The following is an 18,935-nucleotide window of genomic DNA, read 5'->3' on the forward strand; positions in this document are numbered from 1 at the left end:
CGCTGAACTCTTCCACCGGACCACCATTAATGCAAAATACGAACCCGATCGCGATCGGTAATCATCCCGATCGGTCTAGTTGGCATCATCGTAACCCTTTACGGTTAGCTCATCATTACCTCCATATATCAAGAAATATTCTTTAGTCCTTCGTAAGTACTTAAGAATATTCTTGACCGCTATCCAATAACTTTCACCTGACTGGTATTATCTCGTCATGCTCAAAGCATACGAGACATCGGTCGAGTACATAAGCATGGCGTATATGATCGATCCTATGGCCGAGGCATAAGGGATCGATCCATGCGGTCTCTCTCCTCTAGAAGAGGGACCTTGAGTCTCGAAAGACTCACGCCATGACATGGCGAAATCCTTCTTGGAGTTCTGCATGGCAAACCAAGGAGTACCTTGTCAATATATGTACTCGACTTAGGCCAAGCAATCTCTTAGATCTATCTCTATAGATCCGTATCCCTAGAATGCGGATGCCTCACTAAGTCCTTCATTGAGAAGCAACTCCTCAGCCGGTCTTGACTGAAGCATAGGAATATCCTTCCCAATGAGTAGTATGTCATCCACATATAATATGAGTAAGACAACTATGTCCCCTACAACCTTCTTGTAGACACAAGGCTCATCTTCGTTCTTGATGAAACCAAACTGTTTGATCGCATCATCAAATCGAAGATTCCAGCTCCGAGAAGCTTGCTTTAGTCCATAAATGGACCTATGCAGCTTGCATACTCTGCTAGTATGCTGTGGATCTACAAAACCCTCAGGTTGTGTCATGTACACATCCTCGAGTAGGTTTCCATTCAGAAACGTGGTTTTGACATCCATCTGCCATATCTCATAGTCATGGTAGGCTGCAATAGCAAGCATGATCCGAATGGACTTAAACATCGCCACTGGAGAAAAGGTTTCATCATAGTCAATACCATGAATCTGCTTGAAACCTTTAGCTACCAAGCGACCCTTATAAATAAGTCCATCCATGTCAGTCTTTCTCTTAAAGACCCACTTGCACCCAATGGATTTTACCCCTTCAGGTGGATCAACCAAAGTTCATACTTGGTTGGTGTACATGGATTCCATCTCAGATCTCATGGCTTCTAGCCATTTCTCAGAATCTGGTCTCATCACAGCTTCTTGATAGGTGGTAGGCTCATCCTCTATGAGCACAATGTCATCATGGTCAGACAAGAGAAATGAGTATCTCTCAGGCTGACGACGTACCCTATCAGACCTGCGAAGAGGTATGTCTACTTGAATTGGTTGTTGTTCCTCAACTCCTTGTGGAACATCATCCACAACACTTTGTGGTTCCAGTTCAATTTCCATCGAGGCATCAATGCTATTGTTCGCATCTTGAACTTCTTCAAGATCGAACGTGCTCCCACTAGTCTTTCTAGAAACAAAATCCCTTTCTAGAAAGACCCCAGTCTTTGCCACAACTATCTTGGGAATGTAGAAGTAATATCCTTAGTTTCCTTGGGATATCCGATGAAATAGCACTTGTCGGATTTGGGTCCTAACTTATCCGAGACTTGACGTCGAACGAAGCCTCACAACCCCAAATCCTCATGAAAGACACCGGCATCTCTCCATCCATATCCTATATGGTGTCTTTATCATGGCTTTGATGGAACTCGGTTGAGTATGAAAGTCCGTGTCTAGAGCATATCCCCATAGATATGTCGGAAGATCTGTGACTCATCATAGATCGTACCATATCTAATAAGGTACGATTCCTCCTTCGGATACACCATTCCACCGTGGTGTTCCGGAGGAGTGAGTTGAGATAAAATCCACACCGCTAAGTAGTCACGAAACTCATGGCTTAAGTATTCACCACCTCGATCCGATCAAGTACCTTAATACTCTTGCTAAGCTTCAGATTCATTCTTGAATTCTTTGAACTTTCAAAGGATTCAGACTTATGTGTCATCAAGTACACATAACCGTATCTACTGAAGTCATCAAATGTGATGAAGTATCTATAACCGCCTCTAGCAATGACATTGAAAGGGCCACATACATCACTATGTATGAGTCCTAACAAATCGGTCGCCTCTCGCCGTGCCCACTAAAGGGAGTCTTGGTCATCTTGCCTCGTAGGCATGACTCGATATCTCATATGATTCAAAATCAAATGAGTCCAAAAACCATCCTTATGGAGTGGATAAGCCCTTGTCATTTATATGACCTAAGCGATGGTGCGAGGTAAGTTTGGTTCAAGTCATTCGACTTGATCCTCTTGGTATTTATGTTATGACAGGGCTCTCTAGGTCTAGAATGTAGAGTCCGTTTATCGAGGTGCACTACAATAGAACATATCGTTTAAAAAGACGGAACAACATTTGTTCTTTATTATAAACAGTATCCTCTCTTGTACAAACAAGAAACTAATATTATGTTCTTTGTCAAGGCACATAACAACAATCGCCTAATTCTAGTACTAGCCCAGAGGCGAGATAGATGATAAGTTCCTACAAAAATAGCAAGAACTCGTGCTCCATTGCCTACCGTAGGTCTATCTCACCTTCGTCAATGCTCTGCTATTCCTCACCGCTTGTACATGAGAAGCACATCCGGTATCTAATACCCACGATGAAGAAATAGAGAGGTTGACTTCTAACATTTATACCTAGTAGAAATCTTATTTCTCTTCTTAAGATCTTCCGGTATTCTTTGAGTTCCTCTTCCAAAGGCCTTGCTTGTCCTTGATATAAGTGACAAAGATGTTCAACCATATCGTAAGCGCTCATAAATTCATGTTGCTTCTGAAGCTCAAAGTTCATGGTTGCGAGCATAAGACAAGACACATCTAATGCGTCATCTCGATGCTTCTCGGGGCAGTGGAAGGAGGGGCCTCCGGAATGGGCTGCTCCAGAACGTACAGTTTACGTTCTTGGGTGAGAACTATTCTCAGATTCCTGTACCAGTCCAGGAAATTTGCTCCGTTGAGCTTGTCCTTCTTAAGGACAGATCGCAGAGAGAAAATGTTCGTATTTGACGTCATGGTTATCTACAACAGAAAAATTTGTAGAAATAAATCATATTCTTTAAAAATCATTTAATTAGGCCTTTGAATTAAATGATGCTCCCACTGAATTCTATAATTCTTGTGGGACAAGATCCACATCATACTAACCCTTGAGTTAGCTTTGGCTAATACGCCCAAGGCTTAGTATGATCGGTAGGTAACGATTACCAATTACATCTCTATGCAACTCTTGTTTATAGAATCAATATCCGCATTTATATTAAAACTCGAGTTAGCTTTAGCTAATACGCCCGAGAGTTAATATAGATGTGATATTGACCTATCTTTCCAACTATTGGAAGAATGCCTATAGTTGACTCGATCCAACCGAGTAACTATGAATACTCAATCTAATTGAGTTTTTATTCACCCATGCGTTGATAGACGGGACCAAGATTGTCCCTCCGTACCCTACCAAGATAATATGTATTGCTCTGCTTTGGCAGATTCAACAATACATGTGATCGAGGTAGTGATAGGTATCACGGCACAGTTAGGCATTTTAGAGTTGGTTCGATCTAGATCTAATCTAATCGAGAAGAATGCATCTTGTGCACGACTTAGATCTAATCTAATCGCAAGGGTGCATCATGTGCACGACTTAGATCTAATCTAATCGTTAAGGCACTTATTAATTAATTAATTATTAAACATGCATCAAATACATAACAATTAATTAATTAATCTATTTGTGATTTAGTCATGGCCCTACTACGATCTTCTCAAGCCAATGAGAAGATCGATTGGTCAACCTAGGGTCAACAGCTTCTCCAAGCGCCTCCCTTTGACCACCTTGTGTTGCTCGTGCCCGCCTCGGAACTCCGTCTCGTGTGGACCCTCCACCGCTCCAATTTGTACATTACAATTTGAAACTCGAGTTACATTCGAGTCTAAATCTAATTTACAACAAGAATATAAGAGAAGGCATGACGCGCAGGTCGCGAATAAATAAAACATACAACACGCGCAAACACATAACGGCACGCAGGCCGTATTATGAATTACAACACAACCAATCATATTGGGCTTTGGGCCATGACTATCACAAATTAATATATAATTCAAAATTATATATTTTTCATAATTTTCTATAATTTTAAAATTAATTTTTACAATTTTACGAATAAAATTTCCCGGCGGTCCCGTTTAGCGGTTTCGGGCGCAATCGCGGAACGGATCCCCTTGCGGGGCCCAGGGGCATCGCCCCTACCATCGCGAGGGTTCCTTTGCGATCCAACAGCGCCTAAACCCGCTGTCCCAAAACGATTTGGGCCGAGACATTACTGTTTCGGAAAAATCTTCTCGACGGGTTCATTTTTAGCGATTTCGGGTGCGCGGAGCAAATCCCCTTGCGGGGTTAGGGGAAGACCCTACCCACGATCTAACCATCGTGAGTTGCTCCTTTGCGATCTAATGGCACCAAGCCCGCTGTCCCAAATGGATTTGGGGCAAAACGCAGCCGTTTAAGATCTTTTCGGTAGCCAAGCCTACAAGTGCTGAGACACTTGTGTTTCGCTTCTACGGAAAAATTACCCATAAAATCATAAAAAACTAATTTTTACAGAAAATCACAGAAGGTTTTATTTTTCATAAAAATAAAAATAAACTCGTACAAGCCTTGCACGTGGCTCTGATACCACCGTTGGGTTTTTCGGGCCGCGAAAACCGCTTTTCGCGTCGCGGAAACCCCGAATCGCCCAAGCCAGGGATCTCGTGCAAGGTAAAACCGAACGAAAATACGAGTACGAGTTTGAAAACTTTAATCTACAGTAGATCTACATAAGGATAAATCATTTATACCTTTGATGCGATGCCCTTCGCGTTCCCGCTCGTCCAAATGATGCCGGATCTCAAGACCGTCAAATGCCGATCCTCTAGAAGTATCCACACGGACACACTAAATGGAGATGACCAAAAACCAAGGTGTGCTAGCACCTATGTGGTTCGGCCAAGGGAGGAGAGGGAGAGGGAGAGCTTGAGAGGGAGAAGGAGGAAGAGGCACACAAGTGAATGAAAAATGAATTTCTTCACCCAAAAACAAAGTGGCCGGCCACTTTTCAAAATTCACATTAATTGCATTAATTGTAATTAATATGAAACCATAAAATCACATTAATTGCATTAATTGCAATTAATATGAAACCATTAAGAGAGTGGCTTTGTAACTTCCATGAGGTGGCACCCATGATGATGTGGAACATCATTATTGGTCCACCTAATGCCAACTCACCAATGAGGTGGCAAAAGGTCAAGTCAAAATTGACCTTTGGTCTTCCTTCTCAAGTCAGTCAAACTTGACTCAATCTCTACCATGGTGGATCTAATCCAACCATTTGATTCGAGCTAACTTAATATAATGAATCTAATTCATTAAATTAAATTGATTCAATGAGTCAAAATATAAATTAGACTCATTTAACACATAAATCAACTTGAGTCGAACTCAAGTTAGCCCAATTAGGATTACTCTTAATCCAATTTGATTCATCAAATGAATCTAATCCTCTTGGTTCATCATATGAACTTAATCTCCACCTAATTGTCCTAAGTGTGTGACCCTATAGGTTCTTGTAACGTTGGCAATGCCCTAAACCCATTTAGGAGCATAAGTAATAAGCGGTATCTAGCAACACATCATTACTACCCAAGTTACAAGAATGTCGAGATCCGACATCACCTTGTGACTACCAATTGTGACTACTCACAAAATAATGACAAGTGTCCTTCTATCCTAGACATCTAGATTGATCAATGTGAGGCATAGACCGTGTCATCCTCTAATCAATTTAAATCTTGAACTCCAAGTAGACTCACTCGATCAAATGAGCTCAACATCTAATGTTGACTCATTTGGGCATGACCATGCACTTAGTGGTCTCACTCTATCAAGAATACCGATGTCGCTCCCGTCATATGGGAGGGATAGATCCCATCTACATCACTCACATCCCTCTACATAATTCGTTATATACCAATAATCGCCTTTATAGTCCACCCAGTTACGGGTGACGTTTGACGAAACTAAAGTACATAACTCCTTATGTAGAGATCCATGGTGACTTCAGGTCTAAGGACTAATAGTCATACTAATAGCCACATGAGAAAGTATATGACACTCATATAACGATCCATGATACTTTCTCATGGTGGGTCATTCAGTATACATTCTCTAATGCATACCCATGTGTCAGCTTGATATCTCTATATCCATGACTTGTGAGATCAAGTCATCGAGCTGACCTACATGCTAGTCTTATTGTATTAACATTGTCCCTGAATGCTAATACTCGACTAGGAATGATTTAGAGTAGTGTTCCCTATATCATCTCACTATCGATTCAACTAATCGATTGATATAGGTATGAACCTTCTACTCAAAGACGCTATTATACTTAGTCTATTTGGCACTAATATAAATAAGTATAATAACCAAACAAATGCCTTTATTAATAAACAAGAATATGATATACTTGAGTCCATACAATCATCAAATGATTGGCTCTAGGGCTCTAACTAACAGCCGGGTGGTGGGATCGTGCCGTCTGGTTGCCGCTTCTGGCGATCTAAGTGAGTGCACATTCGTTGTCACAGCGGTCGCTGGTGAGTTCCATTTTGGTAGCTTTTCATTGTTTTAAATGGCTGCGCGAGGATGCCATGCACTTCCGAGTAAGGGCGAAGCAAGAAATCTCGCTTTGGGCTTCATCTCGGACTTCTGTGTAGTGATCTCTACATATTTTATTGCTATTTCATAAACTACTTGTGAATAGTTAGTTTCGTCCTTCGTACTTCATCTGCTATTCGTTCTTCCTTCAAATTTCCATGTGAGTTTTAGAAGATAATGCGTTTCAATTGAGAGGGAAAGTCTTCTTTCTCTAAAGGAAGAAGACTCCGAAGTGAAACCGGTAATAGACCCCACTATCAACAAAATCAATTCCACCTCAATTTATAAATACTTTTAGTTTCAATACTTTTTTTTTTAAGTTTCCTCTAAAATTTTAGAACTTTGAAAAATTTGGGGACAGTGATAAAAAATCTTCCATATTCTTATCCATGTTATGTATGCGATCTGTTAAATTTTGTTGAATTAATGATTGTAATTGTGCTTTGTTATTGATTTAAGTTTAATTTGATGAACATAGTACGAAGGTGCAGAGAGGGAAGGGGGAAAGGGGCCGAGCATATGGGACACTTTTACTCACTTACACCCAGGTTTATATATCTACCTCCTGTAATTATCTATCCTGTGGAGAAATAATTGTTTATTTATTCAAATGAAATGATCATCAACCTCTATGTTTCTTTTTCAAAATAGTTCTTATGTTGTCAAAATATCAATTTGGATCTGGATTCAAATTCCTTTAAATTTATCTCTTATCTTAAATTACATTTAGTCAACTAACAACCAACCCATCTAGTCTTCATGTGGTTGCCATGTATGAGTAGGGCAATACTTGATTTGATTGTCAGGTGACAATCATATGATGTTGATCATTAGTTGATTTGATGGTATGTATTTTGAGGATAAAATGAAAGGAAATTTGATACTTAGTAAAAAATCAAGTACTAAACATGGCATTTCCTTGTTAAAGGTACAAGATGATTGTGCAAAAGCAAATAAATTAAATATTTTTGTCAACCTTTTTTCCCTTTTTATTTTTTGTTTTGCTTATGGGCTTTGGACGGTTGGCACTTTGTATAGGTGAATTTGATTTAAGAAAAAAATATTTATCCTAGATTTTGGGTCCTAAATAACACCTTATATATATTATCCCTTAAAAGATTTCATTTGCACCTAATATTTTTGTGAAAGAAAATTACAATATTTTGGAAGAAAAAGAGAAAATGTGTAAAAGTAAGATCAGATTCCCTAATTGAAAACTTTGAAATTTCAATAACTATTTTAAGAATCAAGTTTAAAGTGAAAAGTTGAAAATGTCCTAATCCATAACACCAACTTTAGATATAGCAGTAACACAAATCTGGGTAACTAGCATATTTTTAAAAAAAATTATTTGTATAGAAGACAATTAATTTTATGAGATGATTTTTTTAAAATAAATCATTGCATGAGTACTTAATATCTCGATGTGGCAGAGAAAATAATGGATGGTAGCAATGGAGATGTGGCATTAGATTCTTACCATCGTTATAAGGTAATTTAACTTTGACTCTTTTTGCTAATTTTGATAAAGTTTCAAAGCCAATTCTTCAATCAAGGATCCAATTTATTTCAGTATATGTATGTTTAATTGTCATCATATATCCCTAATTAATACCATGTTGAATTCAGGTGAAGCCTGTTCCATTTTAAAATGATTTGTCATTTAGGAGGAGGACTCCCTATGTGGGACTAATGGATATAGAACATCTTATCCTTAACATAGTCATTAGATTTGTATAATGACCATACTGTGTAGAATAAACAAAATACTAATTGCATTTTCTACATGTATGTTTAAACAAGAGTAAGTTGTTTTTTTAATTATTTTTTTCAATTAAATATATATTATATCTCATATAAGTATACAAGTATGCCTTTTTATTTTATGTAAAATAGACAAATTTTTGGCTATGTTTCATTAAAGCACATAATCTTCTATTATGTTTTGTGAGCATGCCATGATTGTTTTGTTTGATGGAATAACTAAGATGAAATAAAATGGAGGTTTAAGAATTGTATTGAAAAAAAAAAATATTAAAAAAATGAGAATCAAACTTTCTGAATATATTGTTTTGATAATTTTGAAATTAAGCTGCATGCAGGAAGATGTATCTCTTATGAAGCAGATGGGAGTAGATGCCTACAGATTTTCCATTTCTTGGCCAAGGATATTACCAAGTACATATAAATTAAGGTTGTCAATATAATTAGAAGATTATATTCATATTAATATATGATATATATTTCAGGCGGAAAGCTCAGTGGAGGAGTCAACCAGGAAGGTGTCAAATACTACAACAATCTCATAAATGAACTCTTGTCTAATGGTATAGTTTAATTAATCTCAACTCTAGTTTGACTATTTTCTAGTTAAAACTATTACTTAAACTGTGTGTGCACAGGCTTGCAGCCTTTTGTGACCCTTTTCCACTGGGACTTGCCTCAAGCATTGGAAGACAAATATGGAGGCTTCTTGAGCCCCCTCATCATGTTTGTTCAATTACTTAAACTTTCTCCAACTCACTACATGTTTTCTTCTCAGTTTGGACAACAGCAATTTGTAGTTTTAGGGAAAATTACAACAAGTTTGTGATGAGTTGTAACTTATCTTAGAATCATCTTGTTCTACAGTAAAGACTATCATGACTACGTGGATGTTTGTTTCAAGGAGTTTGGAGATCGTGTGAAGTACTGGATCACTTTCAATGAACCCCTCGTTTTTACAACTATGGGTTATGCATTGGGAGAATTCACACCTGGTCGTTGTACTCCTACAATAGGCAATTGCACTGCAGGAGACTCAGGTAAGGAGCCTTATGTTGTGGCTCACCATCAATTGCTAGCTCATGCTGCTGCAGTTAAGTTATACAAGGACAAGTATCAGGTAAACTGCTATTGAAAGCTAGGTCTCTGTACCAAATGAAATGAATTTTTATATGTAAATATAGCCTATGAGCTAGGCCTTAATGGTTCTAAACTACATTCACACAGAGCCATCAAAAGGGGAAAATAGGAATTACAGTTACTACAACATGGTATATTCCTCTCTCAAATTCTAAGTTCGATAATGATGCAGCTCAGCGAGCATTAGATTTTAGTTTTGGATGGTAAGTCATAGGCAATGCCTAATTTAATCAATTTTGTCTGAGATCAATCAACACTAATTCTGCAATTTTCTTGGCTGATGTGTAGGTTTATGGACCCCTTAACTCAAGGAGACTATCCGTTCATTATGAAAAGTCTTGTCGGTGATCGTCTACCTGAGTTTACGCATGAGCAATCTGAATTGGCCAAGGATTCATATGATTTTATTGGACTAAACTATTACACTGCAAGTTATGTGTATGGTGTTCCTCTCTCTAGGGTAGTCAATCAAAGTTACATGACAGATTCTTTCACTTCGGAGACTAGTAAGTTAAATGCAAACATTATTTGGATTCATTATTTGGGTTAAATGTTTACCAACATAAAATTTAAACTATTTTCTTCATTTTTCATAATCAACAGCGGTTTGCAATGGAGTTCCTATTGGTCCTGTGGTAACATTTCATACTATGCTGGTTATTTTGTTGGGTTGGAATTCCTTAGTTACAAGATTATTTAATGCCACACAAAAAAAGATATTCAATCTTCATGATAATTTTACAAAAGTACATAGATTAATATATTGATTCAGTACTACTATTCTTACTGGTATAGAATGATTCAATACAGGCACACTTAGGCCGGACCAGTTTCATTCAGAGTTATCCTTTTTTACATTAAAAGAAAAAGAAAATAGATGATTAAACGCCTAAAGTAAGTGAAAGGGTTTTCTTTTTCATAGCTTTACTTTTTGATAGTCTTGTTGCATCTGACATTCTTAAGTTGACAACAAGATTAGTAACAACTCAAGGAACAAGTCCAAAGAACTACCATTGATATGTTTGACTAAGTATTCATAAGTTACAATGATTTTAATACATTCATGTTACTTGAGAACCCCTTAGTCACACTTAAGATTGATGACATGGGCTTTGTGCATTGCAAGTCATAGACAAGGAGTGAATTTTTTTGAGATTTCAAGAGAGATTAGAGATAATTTAAAAATTGAGGGAGTTTAGAAAACTTTGAGATGTAGACTCATTTGTAGATTGCAAACAACATCAAATAGGGTATGTGGCGCAGTCTTCATGTTGATCCTCAAGTTGCGTGTGCCAGGCTTTTCAACCAGTATGCTACACAAATTGACCCATGCTAGAATAAGTTAAGAATCTCCACTTGGTTTATAATCATAATTTCTTCACCCAATTACTCAGTTTGTTATATTAATTTCATTAAAAATCTTAGCCGTACTTATTTAACGAGATGATACCATGTCTCATTGATCTGTCAATCAATTATTGTATTGTTGACCTGCTTGTTCCATTGACAATTTGTAGGCTGCCTCAAGTTGGCCCTACGTCTATCCAAAAGGATTAAGGGACCTCCTATTGTACACAAAGGCAAAGTACAATAATCCTGTCATCTACATCACTGAAAATGGTAACAAATCCCTTGTGTTTTCTCAACATTCTATTTCAGCTTTAAACATTCCAAGAAACCAATGCGTTTATATACCAATCTTGTGTCTGATAGCCGTTGATGAGTTCAACAATGCAACAGTACTGCCACTGGAAGAAGCACTCAAAGATAAGACGAGGGTTGATTACTTCAAGGACCATCTTCACTACCTGCAAGAGGCTATTAGGTGGGCAAAACCATATGATCTTCAAGTCTTAATGGATTAACGTAATTTATAATTGTTGGAAAAAATTGTTGGAAAAACTTAAATGGAAATACGACGTGTGAGTTTCAGTCCCATAAAAAAAGTGAAGCCTTCCGGCTGATTCAGAACAAAGGGGGTGAGAATCCAGGGCCCGGATGACATCAACCCGAGGGGTCTTTTTGTGAACCTCATTGTTTGTAACATCAGTCAGACAACTTGTTGGTGCATATAAGATAAAGAAGGTCGCAAGCAGACAACAGAGGTTGCAAGCAGAACAGAGGTCAACAGAGGTTTATATAAGACCTTGAGAGGATTGAAGAAAAAAAAAAAAAAAAACTCAAGTGATATGTGAGCTTTGTCCTCCTTGAATCCCCATGTTTCCTTCCCTTCTGTTGTGCACTTCTTTTGCTCAACAGAAATAGTGATAGTTTTCGGATCTAGTTCAGATCGTCACGACAACCAGTGCTCGGTTGTGCTCGTGATCTTGCCGTTTTATCCTGGGAAACAGACATCCACCTAATCCTCTAAGCACCGTGGAGGGGTCGAATCTGTTTTAAGGAGACAGCGCTCTGCTGGACTCGGCATCCACTCTGAGTTCGTGTTGCAGCTCTCGACATCCTGTCAGCAACTCTCAGCAGCAACGTGGCGCCACTCAACAATTCACGGTGTTCGCAACTCATCTACTCGGCACGTGGCTCGGCTCGCTAGAGTCGATAGTTTGAGATTATCTGCTCAAACCTACTTGATTGTAAGTTATTGTGACTTTGGTACGTACTCAGAAGCGTGGAAAAGAGCGTCTGAGACTATCACACAGATTGTAACGGGTTTACTCCCAACAAAACTTAAAACAGATTCATTCTGTTTCCATGGCGACAGCAAATGTTGAGATGCAACAGGCTCAACATGTGCCGACCTCCTCCGCCCCGATTGGGAATGTGCCAATCAATCATGGGGAAAAGGCAGAAAAATTCACAGGAGTGAATTTCAAGCGGTGGCAGCAGAAGATGTTCTTCTACTTAACCACGCTAGGTCTGACACGTATCTTGACCGAGGAAACTCCCAAGGTTGTTAAGGGTGTAGATGAGGTGAACACTCTCCTTTTGATTGACAAATGGAACGATTCTGAGTTCCTCTGTCGAAACTACATCCTTAACAATCTTGCCGACTCACTCTATCTTGTGTATTGTGAGATGAAAACGGCAAAGGAACTGTGGGAATCTCTGGACAAAAAATATAAATCAGAGGATGCTGGGGCCAAAAAGTTTATTGTTGGTCGTTTCCTGGACTATAAGATGAGTGACTCAAAGTCTGTAATCAGTCAAGTCCAGGAGCTTCAAGTACTCTTACAAGAAATTCACTCAGAAGGTATGACTCTGAGCGAAACCTTCCAAGTGGCAGCTATCATCGAAAAGCTACCAATTGGCTGGAAGGACTTTAAGAATTATCTGAAGCACAAGCGGAAGGAAATGAACGTGGAGGAACTTGTTGTTCGCCTTCGTATAGAAGAAGACAACAAGAATTCGGAGAGAAAATTGTTCTCTCAGGCTACTGTAAAAGCCAATGTTGTTGAGCACGGACAAAGCTCAAAACGGAAGCATCCAAAATCTTCTACGATGCAACCCAAAGGACAAAACATGAAAAAAAAGTTCTTAGGGAAATGCTACAATTGTGATTGTATGGGTCACAAGGCTTCAGACTGTAAAAGGCCAAAGAAGAAAAAGCCTGAGACCAACCTGGCAGGAGAACAAGATATGGATCTCTGCGCCGTGATCTTTGAGGTGAACCTAATAGGTTCCAATCCTCGGCAATGGTGGATCAATACTGGAGCCACCAAACATGTGTGCTGCAGCAAGGAGCTACTCCACAACTTCGAAGAAGTCACTGGAGACAAACTGTTCATGGGGAACTCAGCAACCTCGGACATAATGGGCCAAGGAAAGGTGGTGCTGAAGATGACCTCGGGCAAGGATCTCACTCTGAACAATGTGATGTATGTTCCGGAGATTCGAAAGAATCTAGTATCCGGATCACTGTTAAGCAAGCATGGCTTTCACATTGTCTTTGAGTCAGACAGAGTTGTACTGTCCAAGAACGGAGTGTTTATAGGAAGGGGCTATGTATCTGATGGGTTGTTTAAAGCTCAATGTAATGGCCATTAGGCCCAAGATAAATAAAAATGAAAGTTCTTCCACTTATATGCTTAAGTCTTTATGTTTATGACATGGTAGACTAGGACATGTTAACTACGATGTATTGCGTAGATTAATAAACATGCAAAGCATACCTATATTCCACCTTGACCCAAAACACAAGTGTGAGATTTGTGTTGAAGCGAAAATGACAAGGTCATCCTTTCAACATATTAAAAGAAGTAATGAACCACTTGACCTAATCCACACTGATATGTGCGACCTAAAAGGTACGCCAACACGTGATGGTAATAAATATTTCATCACTTTTGTAGATGATAACACAAAATTCTGTTATGTGTATCTTCTCAAAAGTAAGGATGAAGCTATAGAGAAATTCGCTCTCTATAAAAATGAGGTTGAAAACCAGCGTAATAGAAAGATTAAGGTGGTTCGAAGTGACCGAGGCGGTGAATATGTATCACCATTCGCTGAGTTGTGTGCTGAACATGGGATCAGACACGAAACAACAACTCCTTATACTCCTCAGCAAAATGGAGTTGCTGAGCGAAAGAATCGAACTCTAAAGGAGATGATGAATGCTCTTCTATTAAGCTCTGGACTGCCAGAGTTCATGTGGGGGGAAGCTGTGTTAACAGCTAATTACCTTTTAAATAAGGTGCCCCAGAAGAAAATAGATAAGTGTCCTTATGAGTTGTGGAATGGAAGACAACCGTCCTACAAATATTTACGAATGTGGGGGTGTCTTGCCAAAGTATTGGTGTCTGATCCGAAAAGGATTAAGATAGGACCAAAGACTGTTGATTGCATCTTCATTGGCTATGCACAAAACAGCACTGCGTATAGATTTTGTGTGTATGAGTCACACATACCGGAGATACACAAGAACTCGATAATCGAATCGAGAAATGTCTCATTCTTCGAGCATGTGTTTTCATATAAGACTCGGGAGGATGCTAGCTCCTTAAAACGGGCAACCGAAACACCCGGCGAAGAAGAAGATGATGATGACGAGGAAACCGTGGAGGTTGAGCCTAGACGGAGTAAAAGAGTTCGGGTAGAAAAATCCAATGGATCGGATTTTATCACATTCATGTTGGAAAGTGAGCCCCGAAGTTACTCAGAAGTTGTAGGCTCTTTTGATGGACCTCACTGGAAAGAGGCAATTGCATCTGAGATAGAATCTATCTTACAAAATCACACTTGGGAACTTGTGGATCTTCCTCCGGGAAGTAAACCACTAGGGTGTAAGTGGATCTTCAAGAAGACAATGAAATCAGATGGTACAATCGATAAATACAAGGCCGGATTGGTAATCAAAGGATACCGACAACGAGAAGGCCTTGATTACTTCGATACATACTCTCCGGTATCTAGAATAACTTCCATTAGAGTATTGTTGGCTATCGCTGCTCTATGGAATCTCGAAATACATTAAATGGATGTAAAGACAGCCTTTCTAAACGGGGATTTAGAAGAGGAAATCTATATGGACCAACCTGAGGGGTTTTCTGTGTCAGGACAGAAAAACAAGGTCTATAGATTGGTAAAGTCATTATATGGTTTGAAACAAGCACCAAAGCAGTGGCATCAGACATTTGATAATGTCATGAAAGAATGTGATAAATGTGTCTACATGAGAACCACAAAGAGTGACTATGCCATCTTGTGCCTCTATGTAGATGACATACTTATCATTGGGAGTAATGATAAGATAATCGAATCAACTAAAGATATGTTGAACTCAAGATTTGACATGAAAGACATGGGCCTAGCTGATGTGATTCTAGGAATCAAAATTCTTAGAACGACAGAAGGACTTGTTCTTAGTCAGTCTCATTACGTGGACAAGATTCTTGAGAAATTCACCAAGGGTGATACTGCGTTGGCACGAACGCCGATAGATACGAGTCAACATCTATCGAAAAATCGAGGTGAAAGTATCTCACAGATAGAGTACTCTCGAGTGATTGGAAGTTTGATGTACTTGATGAGTTGTACACGACCATTCTTAGCCTACGCAGTAAGCAGACTGAGCAGATACACGAGTAATCCCGGTATTGAGTACTGGAAAGGGATAACAAGAGTACTGAGGTACTTAAGGTTCACTCGTGAATATGGACTGCACTATACAAGATATCCTGCTGTGATCGAAGGATACAGTGATGCAAGTTGGATATCTGATATACAAGACTCTAAGTCTACGAGTGGATATGTCTTCACTCTAGCTGGTGCAGCCATTTCCTGGAAATCTTCTAAGCAAACCGTAATAACCAGATCCACGATGGAATCTGAGTTTGTAGCTCTTGATAAATGTGGTGAAGAGACTGAATGACTACGACAATTCTTAGAAGATATTCCACATTGGCTAAAACCTGTGCCGGTGATTTGCATACATTGCGATAGTCGATCAGCAATCGGTCGGGCACAGAGCCATCTGTATAATGGTAAATCTAGACATATACGTCGTAGACATAATACAATTAGACAACTACTCTCAACTGGTGTTATCACTGTTGACTATGTGAAGTCAAAGGATAACTTAGCGGATCCGCTAACCAAGGGGTTAAATCGAGAGTTACTTGCAAGCTCATCACAGAGAATGAGCTTGATACCGTTGTCAGCAATCAGTGCGGAGGACACCCAACCTATGCTGACTGGAGATCCCAAGAACTAGGTTCAAAGGGCCAACTAATCTGCACTGACTAGACATATTGTGGGTAACCCAATGAAACAGTGATCAGACCAGGGTAAGCCGATAGTCTTTTAATGATCAAGAAGAGTAAAGTGTAACTCTTAAGGGATCACCTATATGCGAAAGAAGTGAGGCCACTTCGAAAAGAATTGAAGGCACAATTCTTAGAACTTCTCACAGAATCAAGCGTGTTCATGGCCAAGAACGCACACACTCATAAGACCTGAGCTATATCAGGGAGAGTCGTGGGTGTTAGGACCAAAAGTAGCTAGAGGGGGGGGGGTGAATAGCTCGTCGCGTGCTCGTTGCTCGGTGTTGCTTGTTTCTTCAAGAATGCGCAGCGGAAAATACATAAACAAACACAAACACGCTAACACTAGGAGTTTACTTGGTATCCACCTCCAACGGAGATGACTAATCCAAGGATCCACACCACGCACGCACCCTCCACTATGAAAACACTCCTTTTCGGTAACTACTGAGGGCGGAGAAGCCCTACAAGACTCTCAGTACAAGAAGAAGAAAGGGTAGTAAAGAATAAGCAAAAGCTTACAAGAAATGCAGTAAAAACCCTAGCTTCTTCTTCTTCTCGTTGCAACTCGCCTCTTGACTTGGATGAACCTCCAAGAACCTTCAAGAACTGGCGGTGAGGAGCTTAGAGAGTGCTGGGGAGGAGCTGTGTTGAATCTGGAATGAATCGGTGAAGTTCTGCTGAAGAAATCGCACGCCAACAGCTATAAACGACGCCAACGGTCGAATCCCAATCGATTGGATTGCTCCCAATCGATTGGGGAGGCTTTGGATCGATCCACGGATCGATCCAGAGCGCCTCTGTGCTCTGGAAAATCTTCTGGATCGATCCACGGATCGATCCAGCACTTATCGCGCGAAGCAGCAGCGTCCCAATCGATCCACTGATCGATTGGGACCTCTGGATCGATCCACGGATCGATCCAGAGGGGTTCTGTTCGCGGGGACTCACCGGATCGATCGACGGATCGATCCAAATCTTCTGGATCGATCCACTGATCGATCCAGATCTGCTGGATCGATCCACGGATCAATCCAAACCTGCTGGATCAATCCACGGATCAATCCAAACCTGCTGGATCAATCCACGGATCAATCCAAACCTTGGTTTTTGCCCAAAACCAAGCCCAAAGCCCCCTAAACCAACATCTAGTCAACCATGACTTGTTGGTACATAAGACCTAGCATCCGGTCACCCTTGACCAGCTAGGACTCTCTCACCAAGTGTCTGGTCAATCCCTTTGATCCACTTGGGCTTTTCTCTTCTTGCCAAGTATCCGGTCACTCCCTAAGACCTACTTGGACTTTTCTTCCTCGTGCCAAGTATCCGGTCAATCCCTTTGACCTACTTGGACTCTCACCAGATGTCTGGTCAACCTTGACCCATCTGGATTTCTCTTGCCTGGCTTCACTCACCAGGACTTTCCCAATTGCCTAGCTTCACTCACTAGGTCTTTCACCTGGCTTCACTCACTAGGACTTTCCCAATTGCCTAGCTTCACTCACTAGGTCTTTCACTTGGCTTCACTCACCAGGATTTTCCTCCTGCCTAACATCCCAGTTAGACTTCCCATCAAGTATCCGTCATCCTGACCTACTTGACTCTTCTTCAATCAATATCTTATTGTCAAACATCTAAACCCAAACCAAGACTCGGCTTGGTCAACCAGGTCAACCTTGACCTGAGGATGTTGCACCAACAATCTCCCCCTTTTTGATGTTTGACAATACCACAATAACACTTACAATGCCACATGTAAGTTAGGCTAATCTCATAGCCTCATTCTTCATGCCACTAGGTAATGAAAGCATAAGTTAAGCTTTTCATTCTCCCCCTAAGAGGGAAAACTCCCTCTTAGATAATGAAAGCCTAACTTACTCCCTTTCACACGTCCTTTCATTCTCCCCCTATTGGCACACATCAACCTATGCCCCCTCTTTGGGCACACTTCAATAAATCCATTTGTTGAAAACTCTCCCCCTGAAGAGTTGCTCATCATTGGTTACAACTTCACTCGTTGAACCAACATGATAATGAAGGTCCCATACCCTTCATTTATTCTTAACTTCTTCCTCAATGTAGACAAATACCCAACCTTGAGCATTTTCTAACATCTTGAGTTCCCACTTGAAATAATGAGGATATCCACTCCCCATTTCAAGTTTAAAAGCTCGTCCATGAGCATTTTCTTTAAAGAAGGTTAACCACCTTCCAAGGTTCATGAAAAATAATTTTCATGCCTTTAAAGAGTCCCTCCCCCTAAAGACATGGTGGTAACTTCTGTCATTGCACCAACAATGACTTGGAATCCCTAAACCTTTAGGAAACCCAGATTTAGAAGTTTTGAGGTTCAAATGTTCAAAATTTGAAACAAACCTCAACCTAAACTTCAATAAAGTCTTCCTTAACCATTCCATCCTTGTTTTCAACACGAAAACACCCTTTTTATGTATACAAATGTATTTTAAGGGTTTGGAATGGTTACATAGACTAACCATGGTTCAAAGATGCTGAAGTCAGGCCTTCCCAGCCAAAATCAGCAACTTGGATCGATTGGAGTTGGGATCCAATCGATTGAACCAACCGAATCGATCCACTGATCGAT

The 18,935-nt window shown here is 39.9% G+C and overlaps 1 protein-coding gene across 1 annotated transcript in view; it reads left to right on the plus strand.

Moving 5' to 3' along the window:
• LOC122013476 (beta-glucosidase 12-like) overlaps positions 1-18,935 on the plus strand; it is a 28,002-nt gene that overhangs the window by 2,724 nt on the left and 6,343 nt on the right. The window contains exons 2-13 of the mRNA XM_042569755.1: positions 7,186-7,255; positions 8,141-8,199; positions 8,810-8,885; positions 8,957-9,034; positions 9,110-9,197; positions 9,339-9,591; positions 9,699-9,814; positions 9,900-10,117; positions 10,215-10,246; positions 11,129-11,231; positions 11,325-11,436; positions 13,774-13,779. Of these exons, the coding sequence (XP_042425689.1) occupies positions 8,149-8,199; positions 8,810-8,885; positions 8,957-9,034; positions 9,110-9,197; positions 9,339-9,591; positions 9,699-9,814; positions 9,900-10,117; positions 10,215-10,246; positions 11,129-11,231; positions 11,325-11,436; positions 13,774-13,779 (1,133 nt within the window). The 5' untranslated portion in view covers positions 7,186-7,255; positions 8,141-8,148. The remainder of the gene's footprint in view (positions 1-7,185; positions 7,256-8,140; positions 8,200-8,809; positions 8,886-8,956; positions 9,035-9,109; positions 9,198-9,338; positions 9,592-9,698; positions 9,815-9,899; positions 10,118-10,214; positions 10,247-11,128; positions 11,232-11,324; positions 11,437-13,773; positions 13,780-18,935) is intronic.

This window comes from Zingiber officinale, chromosome 8B (assembly GCF_018446385.1).
Source record: "Zingiber officinale cultivar Zhangliang chromosome 8B, Zo_v1.1, whole genome shotgun sequence".
Classification (NCBI taxonomy): Eukaryota; Viridiplantae; Streptophyta; class Magnoliopsida; order Zingiberales; family Zingiberaceae; genus Zingiber; species Zingiber officinale.